Source organism: Pempheris klunzingeri, chromosome 20 (genome assembly GCF_042242105.1).
Source record: "Pempheris klunzingeri isolate RE-2024b chromosome 20, fPemKlu1.hap1, whole genome shotgun sequence".
Classification (NCBI taxonomy): Eukaryota; Metazoa; Chordata; class Actinopteri; order Acropomatiformes; family Pempheridae; genus Pempheris; species Pempheris klunzingeri.
Window position 1 is genome coordinate 932837 of NC_092031.1, and position 16714 is coordinate 949550.

A 16714-nucleotide genomic window follows, 5' to 3' on the forward strand; every position below is an offset into this window, starting at 1 on the left:
TTATTTATTACTTATCTTTTATTTCTATATTTTGTGTTATTTGTTTTTATATTTCTATTTGACAGTGAACTGAATCTCTGTTGTTGGACTGTTTTAATCTCATCTCTCTATTTTGTTTTTAACAGTGCGTTTTATTGATTGCTTTTATTTTTCTTAAGAAGAAAATAATCAGAAGCGGACACTTTATTATTCTGTAAAAACTGCAGCAACCAAAGACGACCAGATAAACATGAAGAGAGAAATTAGAGTTTAACCAAAGCAGCAAACTCATAAAATCAGTTTACAGCCGACAGAGACAAGAAGTCACATGATGACAAAATGTCTCCCCCAGGTCCAATACCGAGTTATGAAGAGCTCCTCAAATGGGCTAAGAATCCATTTCAATAAGAAATTGTAAATATTGAGCTGTTCCCTCCCAGGAGTCACTGAATATGGGGATAATTTTCTATTGATGATGTCATTGATTAGTTATTTGGTCCATAAAATGATGAAGAATGTCCTTCTGTGTGTCCCAGAGCCCATGATAACGTCCTCTAGTGTCCCAAAGATCATCAGTTTAATGTCACAGATTCACATTTAAGAAGCTGCAATCAGACTTTTTTTTTAATCATGAAATTGTTTTTATTTTTCTTATCAAGAGTAAATTTAAAGGGTCGATCTAACTCATCCTAAATTACAGCGCGCTCTTATTTTGAAATGAAGACCTAGTGTGTGTGTGTGTGTGTGTGTGTGTGTGTGTGTGTGTGTGTGTGGGCGGGGCTAAGCAGCTCACTGACCTACAGCTCTAACAGGAAGTGCTAAGCAGGTTTAAGGTGCACTTGAACTGTGCTGTAGCTGCCACACTCCCCACCGTGTGTGTTTTCATACTGTGTGTGTGTGTGTGTTTTCATACTGTGTGTGTGTGTGTGTGTGTGTTCTCATACTGTGTGTGTAGTTGTGTGTGTGTGTGTGTGTGAGATGTGTGTCCGCTGTGCCTCTGCTCCCTGGGATGAGCGTCTGTGACGAGGACGTGGACCTGCAGAGTTGGGGCTGGACTGATCTGTGTGTATCAACACCTTCTTCTTCTGTGGTTTTAGTGCTGTGAATGTAGGTCGTGTTGGCTCTGTGTGTCAGATAAGGTTACAGGGATTACCTGTACCTGTAATCAGACGGCCTGCTGCTGCTGACTGATCAATATATCGGTAAATACTGAGTTATCGTTACTGTCAGCTGCAGGCAGCTTCACGTCCTTTAACACAGTTTTTTTTTTTTTTTCTTTATTGGTAAAGATTAAGATCCTTCTTGTTTAACCACAAACAGCCGTTATAGTGCTCATTTTAAAACCACCAGACTACATTCATAAAAACAGTAATTTTAGCTCACAGAACACAGGAGCTGCTGGTCTGCTGCTGCCTCCATCAGTTAGTTTGTTTGTGTTATTGTGTGACTGTGGTGTTTTTAAAGGTTTGTTCAGATCAACACAAACACACTGACTGATGGAGGCAGCAGCAGACCAGCAGCTCCGGTGTTCTGTGAGCTAAAATCACTGTTTTTGTGAATGTAGTCTGGTGTGTTTGTAGTCAGATAGAGTTGACGACAATGAGCTGAACCAACAGAAACAGCTCCTGTTGTCACTGAAGGAACCCTAAAAACAGCAAGATTCTCAGGCAGGTTCTGCACAAATAAGGAGCATCTTATTCACAGCATCCGGCTTCAGCGTCCACTGAAAATGACCCAGATGGATCTTAAAGTAACTCCTCTTCCTCCTCAGCTCCAGTTACTCCTCGGCGCCGTGGGACTCGGAGAAGGAGCAGCAGACGGCGGCCATGCCCAGACGCAGCTTGCGGCTCGATGACGGCCTGCTGGACCGCAACCTGCCGCGCAGCAGCGCCTCCTTCAGCGTGGGAGGAGCCGGCTGGAGGAGCACCAGGTGAGTGTTCAGGTACACGCCTGCTGCTGTCTGCTGTCGCACCAGGCACACTCCTAATGCACCTCCTCTTTCTCCTCCACCTCTCTGTTCTTCCTGTATCTTTGCTCCTTCCTCCTTTTTCTCCCGTTCCCCTCCATCCTTGTCCCTCTTCTTCCCCCTCCCTCCTCAGGTCGGTGATGTCTCGTCGCTCCCAGCAGCACTCTGTCTCCTGCTCGGAGTCTCACCTCCTCGTCGACACTCCTCGTAAAGCGGCCGGTCCGTCGCTCCTCAGCAGCAGCCTCCACAGCGTGGCCTCCGACGCCTCGCTGCTCTCCTCTCTGCTGGACGAGTCCTCCATACAGGAGAGCACGCTGGTCGACACCTTCTGGGGTACGACGACTCCTCCTCCTCCTCTGTAACTCCTCCTCTTCCTCCTCTTCAGCACAGTCATCGTCTCTCAGAGGGACTTTTGTAGTTTCAGTCCAAACTGACCATGAAAATACTTTTATTGTGGAGGGGCACATGTTGGGACGTAGAACGTTAAAACGTGCAAAACTTGAATGGAGTTTGGTGTGAGCGCTGACGGTGATCTTCCTCCTCTGGTGTTCCAGGTTTGGACCAGGACATCGATCCCAAAGGTCAGTTCACACAACACCTCGTTCAATAAATGAACACAGACAGTGGATAAATTATTAATTTATTCATTAAATAAAAAAATAAGTAGGAATAAAAGTCGCCCCACAGTGACCATCACTGCTCTAACTTGTAGATTCTCATGATCCCCCTCTTCCCTCCTTCGGCTTCTTTCTTCTACTTTTACTCGTACTATTATGGAAAGGATCCCTACAGAGATCCTGGAGGATCCTTTTGGTTTAACCACAAACAGCCGTTCTATCGCTTTCTGCACACACACCAGACTACATTCACTAAGAAAGGGATTTTAGCTCACAGAACACAGGAGCTGCTGGTCTGCTGCTGCCTCCATCAGTCAGTGTGTTTTGGTGTTTTTTGAAGGATTAGTTCAGATCAACACAAATTGTGTTTCTCACAAAGTGACACAATAACACAAAAAGAAAACTGATGGAGGCAGCTCCTGTTTTGGGCTCAATAAAATTGCAGTTTTTTTCAATGGAGTCTGGTGGCTGGTTAAACAAATATGGCCCAGGTTTAAAATGAGGTTAAACTTAAACTAGAGGTTTTTTGTTTTTTTTTTTCCTCTTGGTCGATTATTTGATGAATCAACAAGTTGATCGTCTTGAGTTTGTGTCTCTGGCGCAGAGAGCACCATCATAGCGGAGCAGAGCACCATGCTGGCAGACAGCACTCTCATTGGCTCTGACGGCCGCTGTGCCAAACACCCGGTCCGGACGCTCAGCAGGGTTTACTGTGAAGACTGTGAGCTGCCCTCAGACGGGAAGGAGTCCGTCCCCACGTACACCACCTCCTCCTCCACGGAGCCTGGAGCCCCGGAAACATCCACCATCTACTACAGAGACCGGAGCCGCAAGAGCCGCACAGCAGGTGATTTTACTTTTCATCTACATGTTGACTCGGCTCACTAGAAGGGAAGAAACATAAAAGCCGGTTTGACAGGTAGACTCACCTGGTGAGGAGGAGGAAGAGCGGGACCACGGCTCCGGTCCTCTGCTGTTGGCTGTGATGCAGTTTTGCTGAACACCAACAGAAAAGAGGACGAGGAGGAAGATGTAGAGGTTGTTCAGGTGTCTGACTGAGTGTAGTTATGGTGCATTCAGGTGCTCCTGGGATCGTCTGTCTTTTTCAATATTCAAAATATAACTTTACCTGACGTTGTCGGGTATTAATGCTGATAAATAACAGAGCTCTGAAAGAGCAGCATGACACAAATGTGTTTTTTGTACATTACAGCATGTAAACATATTCTAGTAGGACCCCCAAACACAAGAATATGTCTCTGTTAGGGAAACTCATTTTTCAGATTATTTCAGCGGCACTTGAATGCACCTTTCCCAGTCTACAGGTTTTAGGTGGTGCGTTTATGTGGATCTTTGGCGTCCAGTGATTTTAGTTCATTGACAGCACAAAGTAATACAAATGTCTTTACTTCAACCCTTTTAAACACTTTTTTTTAATGAAAATAAGCTTTTCTTTTGTACAGAGGAGTGTTTGTGTGGTGACGGAGGAGCTCCTCCCCCCGTGGTCCTTCCTTCACTGCAGGAAACCCAGACGTTATCTCTCTGTTACAGGATCAGCTGTCCGTCTCTAACGTAGCTCTCCTCCTCCTCCTCCTCCTCAGCAGGCGTGCTGGCGTCCGTGTGGCGCGGGGCGGCGGCCCGTGTGGTCGCCCTGCTCGCTCTGCTGCAGCATCACCTGATGCTGCACAAACACCAGGATGTGACAGGTAGCAGACCGAGGCCACCAGTCTGTGTGTCCGCCGGGCAGGAAACCACCTCACAGCTCAGTGAGCCGCAGCAGGAACCTGCAGGGAGCTTTGAGTCTCAACAAATTAGCTTAAGAACCAATCGGATCAATACAAACCCTGAAGACTTTTATTTTTCAGTATTTAAACAAACCAGATTATGAGCTAATATTGTGAAACATTATAAACTGATCAATTTAAATGTTTCATTAAAAGCTCAGAGTCTGAGAAACTTTTAGAAAATGATTCAAGCCGTCAGAATAATCATCGTCTTTCTTGTCCAAACCCTGCACCTATATTACCCACAATGCCGCTCTTCCTCTAACAATTTGAGAGTGATGTGTTTCGCAAGTAGCAGCTGATGTCGGCTTTTTAACTCCTCACCTGTTGAGTCTTTTACTTTGAAACTAATTTAGCACTAATTAGTCCGAACAAGGTCTTCTGAATAGTTTTGGCTGTAATTGAATTGACTTTTTGTTGAAATGTAGTCGACACATAAACTTTTACAGAGACTTTAGAAGCTTTGTGACAAAGTGAAAACAGACATTTAAATAGAGACGATGGAAAACAAACGAGTACACACGTACACACACACACACACACACACACACACTGCCTCTCATTAAATCAAATACTTTATTAATGAAGGTCGTCGGTCTGGATTTAAAGGAGCTTCAGTTGAAGTCACACTGAACGCTGCCTCTCAGGTGTAGTTGTGACTCTTTGGACAGAGAACAGCTGAGAGGTCTGGATGGTTCAGAGCAACAATAACTAACCTCAGGGACCCTGGAGGTGACTTCCTGCCCTGCTGCATCTCCTCACCGTCCCCTCACCTGCACGGTGTCGTCTCCTCCTCCTCTGTGGCTCTGCCTGCATGTTCTGTGTTTGTAAATCCCCTCTTCCTCTGAGTCTCCGTCAGACTCACCTGTCGTCACACCCTGAGGTGTCTGGGACTCTGTTCTGTGTGTGTGTGTGTGCTGACGTTTGGCTCTCGGCTCTTCCAGATGTGCTGCAGCTGTGGTTGGACTCCTGTGTGCTGTTTGTCAGGAGAGCCGCAGCCTGCTGCGCCTCAGTGCTGACACACACCTGGCAGGTGTGTCGGGGGCCGGCCTCAGAGCTCCCGCAGGCCGATAACACACACGGAGGTACTGACTGCAACAGTCTCTGTTTCTAGGAGGTGTGGGAGCGAACCTGTCCACTAACTAACACCTGAACATGACTTACCTGCACAGGCTGTTTTTCCTCTTCAGAACATCACAGTCACTTCCTGTTTCAGCTGAGTTCATGTTTTAAACAGTTCTTCTTCCACAGAGGGGAGGTCAGTCCCATTTCTTCCTCACTCATCAGCTCCTGGACGTCTTCTAGTGACTCCTAGAACCACCTTATAAGACCCCTTAAATCTCAATCACCTGTAGAACCCATAGAACAGCTAGAACCTCCTGGAGGAACACTACCTACTGAACCTGTTTACAAAAACTACCAAGAGGATCTCTGGAGCTACATACAGGATCTCTAGCCCCTTTTTCTGTGACCATTAAACAAAAAAAAGCAACACTACAAGGTTCCATGGATCCCTTTGGTAGTTTTAAAGGACTTTTAGAACAACATACATGATCCCTAAACCTTTTTCTGTGACCACTAAACCTCCTTAACAGCCCCCAGACCCCCCTCAGGGCCCCCTGACCCTCTGTGGACATGTACAACCTTTAATCCTTTAAGGTGAACTGGCTGTAATCTGATGGTGAACACGCTGTTTGAGTCCATGGGTGTTTATATTTATTTTCCCATGATGCTCTGAATCAGAAGAATGAATAGTTGTAATTGTTTTGACTCAGATTTGGATCTTGTTTTTGTTTCCTGACCTCTCGCTGCTCACCTGCCGGGCTTTTCCCCTCCCAAACAAATGGGCTGCACCTCTTCACTTTACCTGTTGCCTTGGCGACATGCAAATGTCCCCCGTGCTGCGGTCGGTGCCGCTCCTCGGCTCGGAGGACGCGGTCGGCGTGAACGTCTCTGACTGTGTTTCCTCTGTCTTGCAGCTCGATCTGGTCGCTGTGGAGCCATGAACCTGAGGGAGACCACGTCGAACCAGAAGGAGCTGCGTCCCAACAGATCTCTGTGTGAGTTATTGGACACTTATTGTCTTTGTCCATCACTGGGGGAGGACTCGCACTGATTTGATCTATTTGACATGTTAATTTAGAGGAAAACACCAGTTCAGCTGCAGCAAAGATGGTTAACGTAAAAGAAAAAGTGTTTCTTCAAACAACACCTGGGCCTGCTGCTAATTAATTAAGACTAAAGAGATAAAAACATAGAAAATATCAATTTACAACCACTTCATCAGATTATATAATAATAAGAAACATAATCTACACCGAAATAGGAAACAAACTAAGGACAGACTATAAAAACCCTCTGAGCCTCAAACTTCTCAGGATTTTAAAGCATCCTGGCAAACTGTTTTACTGTTTTACTGCCGTGTAAACTTCTCTGTCTGTGGAAAAAGGAAACTTCTGTTTTATTACAACCTGTTTGATCATTTTAAACGTAATGTGTGTTTGTTTATTTATCTTTTTGTTTCCCCATGTTGTCAGTCTGTGTGAACGCAGCATTAAATCAGGTTCTATATTCTGCATTTGTCAATAAATCTCCTGTTCAGACTCAAATCAACACTGAATGCATCAGCTGTTCCTCCTCTGAGCTTCTCTGTCGCCTCGCTGCTGCTCTGACGGCTTCCTTCATCACCACTACAGCCCCACACGAGGATTCATCCACGGCTGAAAATAGTCCTTGTTCCTCCTGTTTGATTGAAGCAGCTGTTCACTGGTTTAAACATGAATCTGTAGATGTGAGGAGTTCAGAAAGCTTTAGGTCTTCAGGAGGAATCGAAGGGCTCAGAGGTCACATGATGTCATCCACTTCATACGCTGATGTCGATTTGGCTCTGGTCAAACCTGAACATGAGATTTATTGACGATAAGAAAACACAGCAGACTTCTTCACGTGGAGCTTTGTGTCGCCTCCGTCTAAATGTTTCCTGCCTTGTGTCGTGTGTCCGTCAGCTAAACACACTCCTGCGCTGCTGACGCCAACAGGTGACGACTGTCAGGAGAAACAACGCTCGTCCTCGTCTTCATCCTCCTCATCCTCGTGGTCCTCAGTGGCTTCCTGTTTGTTGGGGCTGACGTGGAGCGCTGCTGTTTTTACAGGTTAACCCTTTCATGCATGAGTTATGATAACCTCAGTCAGGAAGTGTTTTTATTCATCTTTAGGCTGAAAAACAAGATTTTAACAAATTTTATAAAGATATTTTTACATGTCCAGTAGTTTAAATCTAGCTACTGATGCATGATGTACAATTCAGTGGACATGTGATTAGATTCCTCAGATGTTACTTGATGGCTCCATATGTTTCTTACCTGCAAAGGTTTCTTTTTCTAGAAGGTTTGAACAGAAGAAAATGAGCATCTTGGTGTTTCAGGCTGTCTGTCGGCCATCTTGGTTTCACTCTGAGTGGATGAGATGATGCAGCAGCTTCACTGTAGCGGCTGATGTGCAGCTGCACCATCAAAACTGATGCATATGCAAGAAAACAGCTTTTGAAGAGCTGCACACTGCAGTGACCCCTCTGCATGAAAGGGTTAAATTACTGAACCACTGAAGAATGTTTTCCAGATGTAGTTTGGCTGCGATGTGAACGTATAAAGAGTTAAAGGAGTCTTTCTAAAGTTATGAGGACGGTGACTTGGTGCCCCAAACCCTTCCCTCAAACTAAACCTTTACCTTAAGGTAAAGCCCTCTGAGCTCATGTCCTCACAAAGCTGGTGGAACACAGACGCCTATCCAAAGACACAACAAACCTCAGGACATAATCTACTCCGATTTCACTTCCTGTAGCAACAAGCCTCCAGTTCTCATTTAGTTTTCTGGTCTTTGTTTAGACTGCAGGTAAACCGGACGTGTTTCTCCAACCAGGTGGTTGCTGTGGTAACAACATCACAGCAGTCACCACTTTGACTTTGTAAAATCTGTCTGGATTTGTTAAAAGGGATTTTGGCCGTCGGTCTGAACAAAGCCGTCGTCTTTAGTGCTTCTGATCTCTCCTTTAATTATTGTTAATGATGGTAATATTGCCTCCTCAGCGTCCCGCCTCGTTCAGCTGACTCTCAGTGCCGCTGCAGCACTTTGGCCTCTGACCAGGAAAATGTTTTCCTCTTTATGGAGCACCGGACGCTCTGCAGGTCACCGCCGGATCTCTGCTTGTTTGTTCGAGTGAAGCTCTTCTGTCCGTCTGGCAGCATGTTTGTGTCGCAGCTCCGTGTTGGATTTCTCTCTTGTTCTTTCTTTCTTCTTCATCATGAGATGATTTGACCTCGGTGCTGCTCTTCTTCTTCTTCTTCTTCTTCTGTCTGTTTGACTCTCCAGTGAATTTGCATTTGATATTGACTCATGTAAATGATCACAGGATCCACGAGGGCAGTGGTTTATATCTCTGCATTTCATATACGGATGTTTGTGGTCTGATTTATCCACGCTGACGGGCAGGAAAGTTTAATTTGGGATGTTTTCTGTCGAATCCTCACTCAGATTTTAAAAACTTTTCATCATTCAAAAGCAGAATATTCTCCTTAAGATCCCAAATGTCAGTTTTTAATGCAAACTCAAGATAAAAATATGTTTTAAAAGGTGAGAGGAAACATTATTTTCTTTAAAAATAAACTCGAAAGAATTCCTATTGAGGCGAGACCAAGATGGCGGCTTTAGTCAAGAGTTGACGAGCTGTAACGCACATAAATTATTTTAAAGATATAGTTCTCAGGTTTGTGCTCAAAAAGCTGTGAAGCTTGTTAAGAGTTTACTCCTCTAATCAGGGCAGCGTGTCTGTTATTAATCTATTTTAACACCAAATTAACCACTGACTTTTCTGATAACTGAATAATTTTTGGTCATTTTGGAAGCAAACTCTGATGGTTGGAGCCTCTCAGGTGTCTGGATTCAGTGGTTTTCTTTGTCATGTATTGATTTTGACTGTTGGTCGATTAAAACGAGACGTGTGAGTGTATTTTAGAGCCCAGCGTGACGTCCTGCATGTGTGTGTGAAACCCAAACGCTTCATTACACACAATAAAACTCTTCTTTTTCCTTCTTGCTGACCTGCAGCCTCCTCAGCTGGTGATCGGCTTCAACTAATCATGTGATCATTTAACTGAATATTTAAGTGTGTGTGTTTAGGTAAAACAGCAGGTGATGTGTACATGTGGCTCAGTCGATGGAGGCGTCACATGACCAGCAGTTTCCTCCTGATTCGGCAAGTTTAAATTCTTCTGTTTTTCCTCTTTAGTTGGGTTTTTATCAGGGTGGTGATCTGAATCTGAATCTGAAGGCTGCAGGTGTATTTGACATTTTAACTTTGAGATGCTAAAGGTGTGAAAAAGACTAAAAAAAGAACATTTAAAACGTTAAAGTTTGAGAAGCCATGTTGTTTTCAGCAGCGTTTGACTCTGAGGTGATGAAAGGAGCTCAGTTTTGTTTCCTTTATTGTTGTTTTTAACCCGACGTGTTTTGTCTCCTGCAGGTCTCCTCTCCGCCTCGTCCTCGCTCTCCTTCCTCTCCTGCTCCTCTTCTTCAGTAGGTTTCATGTCGTCTCTGTGTGTCCTTCTAACATCGTCTTGTTCAGTGTTTGGTTGTTCGGTGGTACCAGCTGGTCTTTACTAATCCTGGTCCTAACTGCGAAGTCGGTCTTTGGACTTAAGGTCTTAAGTGTGTGTTTGTGTGAATCTGATACATCAGTGAATAACTTCTCTTTTTGCGACATCGATACAGACGATCAGAGGAAAAGAGAAGTTAATTTCATGGACGGTGAAAAATGACCAGAGTTTGTAAGACTGTCAGCAGCCCGACCAATAAGAGAAACATGAACGTGAGGCGCTGACTGAAGTCGTTAACGGGCTCCTATCGCTCTGCTGTCATCTGAATATCACTGTGATTCACTTTTTAGATAAATAAGCCATCGTGATGTGACTGTGGAAATGAACCTTGAATCTGACTTTGAGTCTGACACGGACCTTTTTCACTCCACTTTTCCTCTCAGGCCTCTGCTGGTTCGGCCCGACTGGTCTGCGGTCTGCTCTTCCGGCCATCACGGAGTGGAGGCCGGCGCTCTGTGGCGTCCCCGGTCTGTCCTTCCTCTACAGCCACACGTCCTCCCACAGCCGATCGGCAGAGAGCGCTGCGGAGGAGCCGTCGAGGGAACTGCAGCCCTACGAGGAGCCCATCTACAGTCGACCTGCCCCAGCTGAACCCCCGGCAGGAGAGGAGGTACTGAGCCCGCCCTGGTCCGGACGGATTTTAAAGGGACAGTCCGTATTATCTGAAGTGTTGTCTGAGATCCTTCTCTGCAGTAGATCTAAGACACCAGACTCCACTGACAAAAACAGTAATTTTCCCACGCAGAACACGGGAGTTCACTGTGCTGCTGCTGCTGCCTTGACCAGTTAGTTTGGATCCAAACTCATCATTTAAAACCCCAAAGTCACACAATCACCACAAACTAACATGTTAGTTCACTGATGGAGGCGGCAGTATCACAGAAAACTCCCATCTTCTGGGGGGTTAAGTTACTGTTTTTGTCAGTGGAGTCTGGTGGCTTTGATCTGCTGTAGGTAACACTGACTGGAGAAATACCTCCATACAACACCACTTAAATATCTGAACTAACCCTTTTAAAACAACAAAATAACACAATCAAATGGACTGAGGAGGTAAAGTCACGCTGCCAGATCAGTCTGAAAGGGTTCAGTCCGCCTCCTAAAGCTGCAGGTGGATTATTGAAGCCCAAACTGTAATTGAATTGATTTGTTTTGAATCCGTCTCCTTATTGATCGAAGTGTATAAAAGCTGTCTGACCTCTTTATAAATAAAAGGTTTATGATGCTCCACAGGACGGGTCTGATGAGTCTGCGAGGCTCGTTCGTCTGGAGCAGAGTCTGACGGCGCTGTGGGAGCACGTGGAGGCCGGAGGGCGGCGGGCGGAGCAGAGACACGGGGAGGTGCTCCGGCTGTACGCCGACCTCCAGCAGCAGCTGGTCTCCGCTCAGAGCGGCGACGGCGAAGAGCCCTGGCTGAGCGGCGTGCTGGACCAGAGGCTGGAGCAGCTCAGGACACGACTGGAGGAGGAGCGACAGGTGAGACGTCTGACTGAGACGGGGACCCCCCCTCTGGGGAGAACAATCAGTCCAAGATTAGAGAATCAGGGGCCACAGGAGAGGGAGGTGTCATCAACAAGTCGTAATATCACAAAAGGTTAAAGGTGTAGTTTTATGAGAATAAAGGTGGAATATTTAAAGTCATAACTTTATTCTTGTAATGTTACGACTTTGTTTTAAAGTCACTTTATGAGAAAGCTGTGATATTACTGAGAATCGTTTCAAGTAAAAATTCATATTACTAGATTTATTTATGTAAATTAAGTCGTTTTATAACGTGAAAATTTTAATATTTCAGGAAAAAGTCGTAACTTTACAAGAATTATTTTTTTATTTCTCAGATTTCAAGGACAATATTAGTTGTTATAAAGTTGTATTACAGGAAAAAAGTCATAGTATTAAATAAAATCGTAATTTTATGAGAATAAATTCGTCATGTTTCTAGTTGTTTTATCAGAATCGACATAATTTTATGTGAATAAAGTCGTAATATTTTGAATCATATTTCAAGAAAATGAATAATATAAGAATAATCATAATTTTATCAAAGTAAATTTGAAAAAGTGATTTACAGGAAAGTAAAAAGAATAAAGTTGTAATTCTGAGAAGAAAGTCAGAATATTTCGTAGTTGTAATCAGCTGAGGTGATCTACTGGACACTTTTACTAACAAACATGACTCAGGGTTGTTTAAAACACCAGAATTCTCCTTTAAACTATTTATCCTTCATTTATTAGCAGAAACATTATTCCTCATAACTAACTGGTATTGAACGTCGTCTGGACTTCACTTGTTAGTGTGTGTTTCCTCTGTGTGTGTGTGTGTCTGTAGACTCGGCAGCAGGACGTGTGGCGGCGGCAGCAGCGGAGCCGAGCGTCCCGTCTGGAGCGGCTGGAGCGGCGGCTGCAGACGCTGGCTGCCAGAACGGAGGTACGAGATCAGAGAAACACTTCTGACGTCGTTTCTGCTGCGTCTTCGTCTGATTTTTACTGTCGCTGCTGTTTTAACTGCTGTACAGGAGGTGCAGCAGAGACAAGAAGCCGCTGCAACAGTCTCACCTTCACCTGCGACGCTTCCAGTTGCTGTCAGGTAACCTTCATCCTCCTCATCCTCTGGTCCTTCTCCATTGTCAGATCAAAGCCACCAGACTCCATTGACAAAAATGGTAATTTTGCCCCTCAGAACACAAAGCGTTTGCAGGGCTGCCACTGTGTTGATCGATTAGGTTTTTATGTTGTTGTGTGACTTTGGGGTTTTTAATGGTTAGTTCAGATCCAACTTAACGTGTTAGTGCGTTGATGGAGGCAGCAGTAGCACAGCAAACTGCCATGTTCTGCATGGTTAAATGACTGTTTTTCTTAATGGAGTCTGGTGGCTTTGACCTCCTTTAGGTATATGAACAGCATAACTGTTGAACTCTCTTCCCTGTCTTCAGTCCTCACTGTGTGAACTGAGTATAGTTGTCTTGTAACTTCCTCCAGTGTTGGCGCGGACCGTCAGTCCCATGATGCCTTGCTGGAAGAGGTTGCGCGGTTGGAGGCGTCTCTGGAGGACGTCAGGCGGGACGTTGAGGGTCTGTCTGCGCATCGGGACGGCTGCCGACGACTCGACACAATCCAGCAGGCGGTGAGAGAGAAGACGCCCTCGTTAGCCACAAAGTAGAAAGAATAGAATATAATAGTCATTATTTAATGAGAATAAAGTTGTAATATTATGAAAAAAAGGGCTTTATTCTAAAAATTACAACTTTATTCCTGTAATATTGCAAATGATTCACATAAAATTCAGTCTGTTGTAGAAATATGACTTTACTTGAAATATGAATTAAGTCGAACCTTTATGAAAATAAAGACGTAATATTTAAAGTCATAATATTGTACGAAAATTTTAATATTTTAAGAAAACAGTTGTGATTTTATACCTATTTGTGGTCAGTAATATTTAAAGAGTCATTTCTAGACTCTAAACCTCTCCCTGTGTCCTCGGTCAGATTTCAGAGCAGGTTTCCGCTCAGGTCCGTGAGGAGGTTCGGACCCTGGTCTTCGGTAACCAGCTGGCGGTGGGCGGCGGGGCCCCCGGAGACGCCGCCGGCCTCCCGGAGTCGCTCCTCCAGTGGCTGTCGCAGCGCTACGTCAGCGGGGCCGACCTGCAGGCGTCGCTGGCCTCCCTGGAGCTCAGCATCCTGCAGAACGTCAGCCGGCAGCTGGAGCAGCGCCGCAGCGAGGAGGCGGTCAGAGAGGCCGTGCTGCACGCCGCCGGGGCTGCCGGGGCCGCCGTGACCCAGGAGGTGAGGGGAGGGGAGGCGGGGGACAGGAGGTCAGTTAGTGAGACTCCCAACTGTCTGTCATACTAGTGGAGAAGATTGGGGGACTGAGGACATGTTCGACCCTTCATACTTTGCTAAGAAGACGTTTCTAATACGGCTTTGAATTCACAGCCGAGTTATGAGGCCGTCTGGTTCATATCGTGTTCGGTTTTATCAGCGTCTCCCCGCTCGTCTCTTCCAGGACGTCCAGGAGATCGTGAAGAACGCTCTGCGCCTGTTCTCTCAGGACCGAACCGGCCTGGCCGACTACGCTCTGGAGTCTGGAGGTCAGAGATGAACCGCCCCGCTACGTTCACGCTAATGTGACTCTTGGTTCTTATTCTATATCTTTATTATAGTCGAACCGACAGCTGTTTGTCCTTCCTGCCTGTGGCTCTCAGCTGTGAGCTCATTGGTTCAGACTTTAAAAAACACTCAGTAATTAGTAACGGTAGTGAAATGTGTTCATTGGGGACTATTGTCAGCGGCGGATGAATCCACACGTGGTGCTCAAGTGGTGACCACCTACTGCACTAACGGGACCCTTTATTTCCCCCGTGTAAGAGGGCAGGCCTTATTGTCGAACCGTGTTTAGTGAATCACCAGCTTGAAGCAGGTCAGTGGTACCTGACAGGTGTGTGTCTGTGGGCGTCCTGCAGGGGGCAGCATCCTGAGCACTCGCTGCTCAGAGACGTACGAGACGAAGGCGGCTCTGCTCAGTCTGTTCGGAGTTCCTCTCTGGTACTTCTCTCAGTCCCCTCGAGCTGTGATCCAGGTAACACACACACACACCTGTGATCCAGGTAACACACACACACACACACACACACACCCCTGTGATCCAGGTAACACACACACACCTTCACACGTGCTGCACTACAGAGAAAAGTAAATATATTGAATTGATTGATTGACCTCCTGCAGCCGGACGTCCATCCTGGAAACTGTTGGGCCTTCAGAGGCTCCACAGGCTTCCTGGTGATCCGCCTCTCCATGAGGATCCTGCCCACCTCCTTCTCCCTGGAGCACATCCCCAGAGCTCTGGCACCCAGCGGGACGCTGCGCAGCGCCCCCCGGGACTTCAGCGTCTACGTAAGACGGAGACCTGCCAGAAACTAAACGTCCAAACAGCGTCTTTCTGTTGGATACTGAACAGTGTTTGTTTCAGGGTCTGGATGACGACGGTCTGGAGAGACAGAAGCTGCTGGGCAGCTTCACCTACGACGAGTATGGAGAAGCTCTGCAGACCTTCTCCGTCACTGTGAGTGGATAACACCTGCGCACAGGACACCTGTCCTCAGACCAGGGTTAGGGTTAACCCGTGATGATGTTTTCACCGCTGTTTGTTTCAGCAAATGGTGGAAAGAAAATGGACCACAGTGTTTAAATGACATGCTTTGACTCCTGGAGCCACACTAACAGTCTCCTCTTTAAGAAAAGGCAGTGAGGACTTAGAGTCTTAAATCTAATATTTTAAAAACATCTGCCAATACGCTGACGACACTCTACTTTCACGTCCCGTCTTCTCTTTGTCACGGACAGGTGGAGAACGACGGAGCCTTCCAGGTCATCGAGGTACAGGTGTTGTCCAACTGGGGCCACGAGGAGTACACCTGCATGTACCGCTTCAGAGTGCACGGGACGCCTGCAGAGGACTGAGGGCGCCGCAGAGACGACACCAGATCGTTTTAATACACAAACGGCATTGAGGCGCACATCAGCGAGTCTGTCCAATGAGGCTGCTAGCTGTTAGCTGCTGCTAGCTGTTAGCTGCTGCTAGCTGTGCTCTACAGAGACTATAAACTCACATTAACTTCCTTCCTTTTGGACCAAATGTGAGTGTCGTCTTTTTCCTGTGGAAAAAGGACACACCGACAGCTTCGATGTGATTTATAATTTTTTCTGTCAATTGTTAATATTTTTATATCAGTGTTGTTTTGTATATACTGCGTTAAAGGTCCTTTATGTTTTAGCCCATTTTTCTATTTATGGGGTTCATTACTGCAGTGATGCAGCTGTGAGTTTAATAATAAAGTTCTTATTTTTATCTCCGTGTGCTGAAACTGTTCTTGGTCGCTGCAGTCGACTGCTGGCGGTGATTTTAATGTAAATGAAGGGAAACAAAATTCAGTCTGGTCTCAATAGAATCACATTTTAAACCCCTCTCGCTGCCATTGTATTGTTTTTTGTTTTTAAACCTACAACGGCCCTAATTCACCGTCATGGAAGATAATGTGAAGCTTCAGTCGACAAATTTAACTAAATCTTTTCAGAATAAACTGTCCTCTGTGTTCCCTCATTGATCCGTGATGGAGGCACGGTAACAAAAAGACTTTGACACTAAAACTGATTAACTCTGTAGTCATCTTTGCAAAGAGCACCTCTACACCTCCATTAAAACGGCCCGAGGAGAAGATCTCTTCACAGCACGGCGAACAACTACAAGCAAAAACAAGAAGGCAAATGTAAATGGGAACTCAACTCTCAAATACATCTGTTCAAACAGAAGTCAGTGTTGATCACCAGAGTTCAGAAGGTCCCTGAACGCACCAGCTGGTTTCCAAAGTGTCTGCTGATGTAACTTTAAATAATAACTCAGAGGAAACTTTATTTCTGTCTTCAGGTTAATGGAAGACTTTTTGTTTCTGTTTTTTACATAAAATATTTTTGTGATTTCAGTCTGGACATAAAGAGTGAATGTTTTTTTCTGAAGAGGATATTTACTGACAGATTGTCTAGAAAACTTTACTTTGAGAAGAGTTTACAGTTCTGTCTGTTTGGATTGTTTTGAGATGTCTTTCATAATTCTCTCATTACTTTGAGATATAAATCTGTCAGATAATAATAATAATATCCTGTGTTCACCAGCAGGGGGCAGCAGCGGCTTCCTGGTTGTTGGCCTCCATCATGAAGAG

At 45.5% G+C, this 16714-nt stretch overlaps 1 protein-coding gene across 1 annotated transcript; it reads left to right on the top strand.

Annotated features, from left to right (window-relative positions):
• The first annotated feature begins 947 nt into the window (after positions 1 to 947).
• Positions 948 to 15518, top strand: LOC139220099 (SUN domain-containing protein 1-like). The gene is made up of 19 exons (XM_070852169.1): positions 948 to 1041; positions 1751 to 1909; positions 2079 to 2278; positions 2500 to 2526; positions 3167 to 3409; positions 5291 to 5431; positions 6326 to 6406; positions 7352 to 7459; positions 10381 to 10607; positions 11246 to 11473; positions 12326 to 12424; positions 12513 to 12583; positions 12976 to 13120; positions 13485 to 13781; positions 14002 to 14086; positions 14459 to 14574; positions 14724 to 14891; positions 14968 to 15060; positions 15342 to 15518. Exons 1-19 carry the CDS (start codon positions 989 to 991, stop codon positions 15456 to 15458), a joined length of 2658 nt encoding a protein of 885 aa, XP_070708270.1. The 5' UTR covers positions 948 to 988; the 3' UTR covers positions 15459 to 15518.
• The last annotated feature ends 1196 nt before the right edge of the window (positions 15519 to 16714 follow it).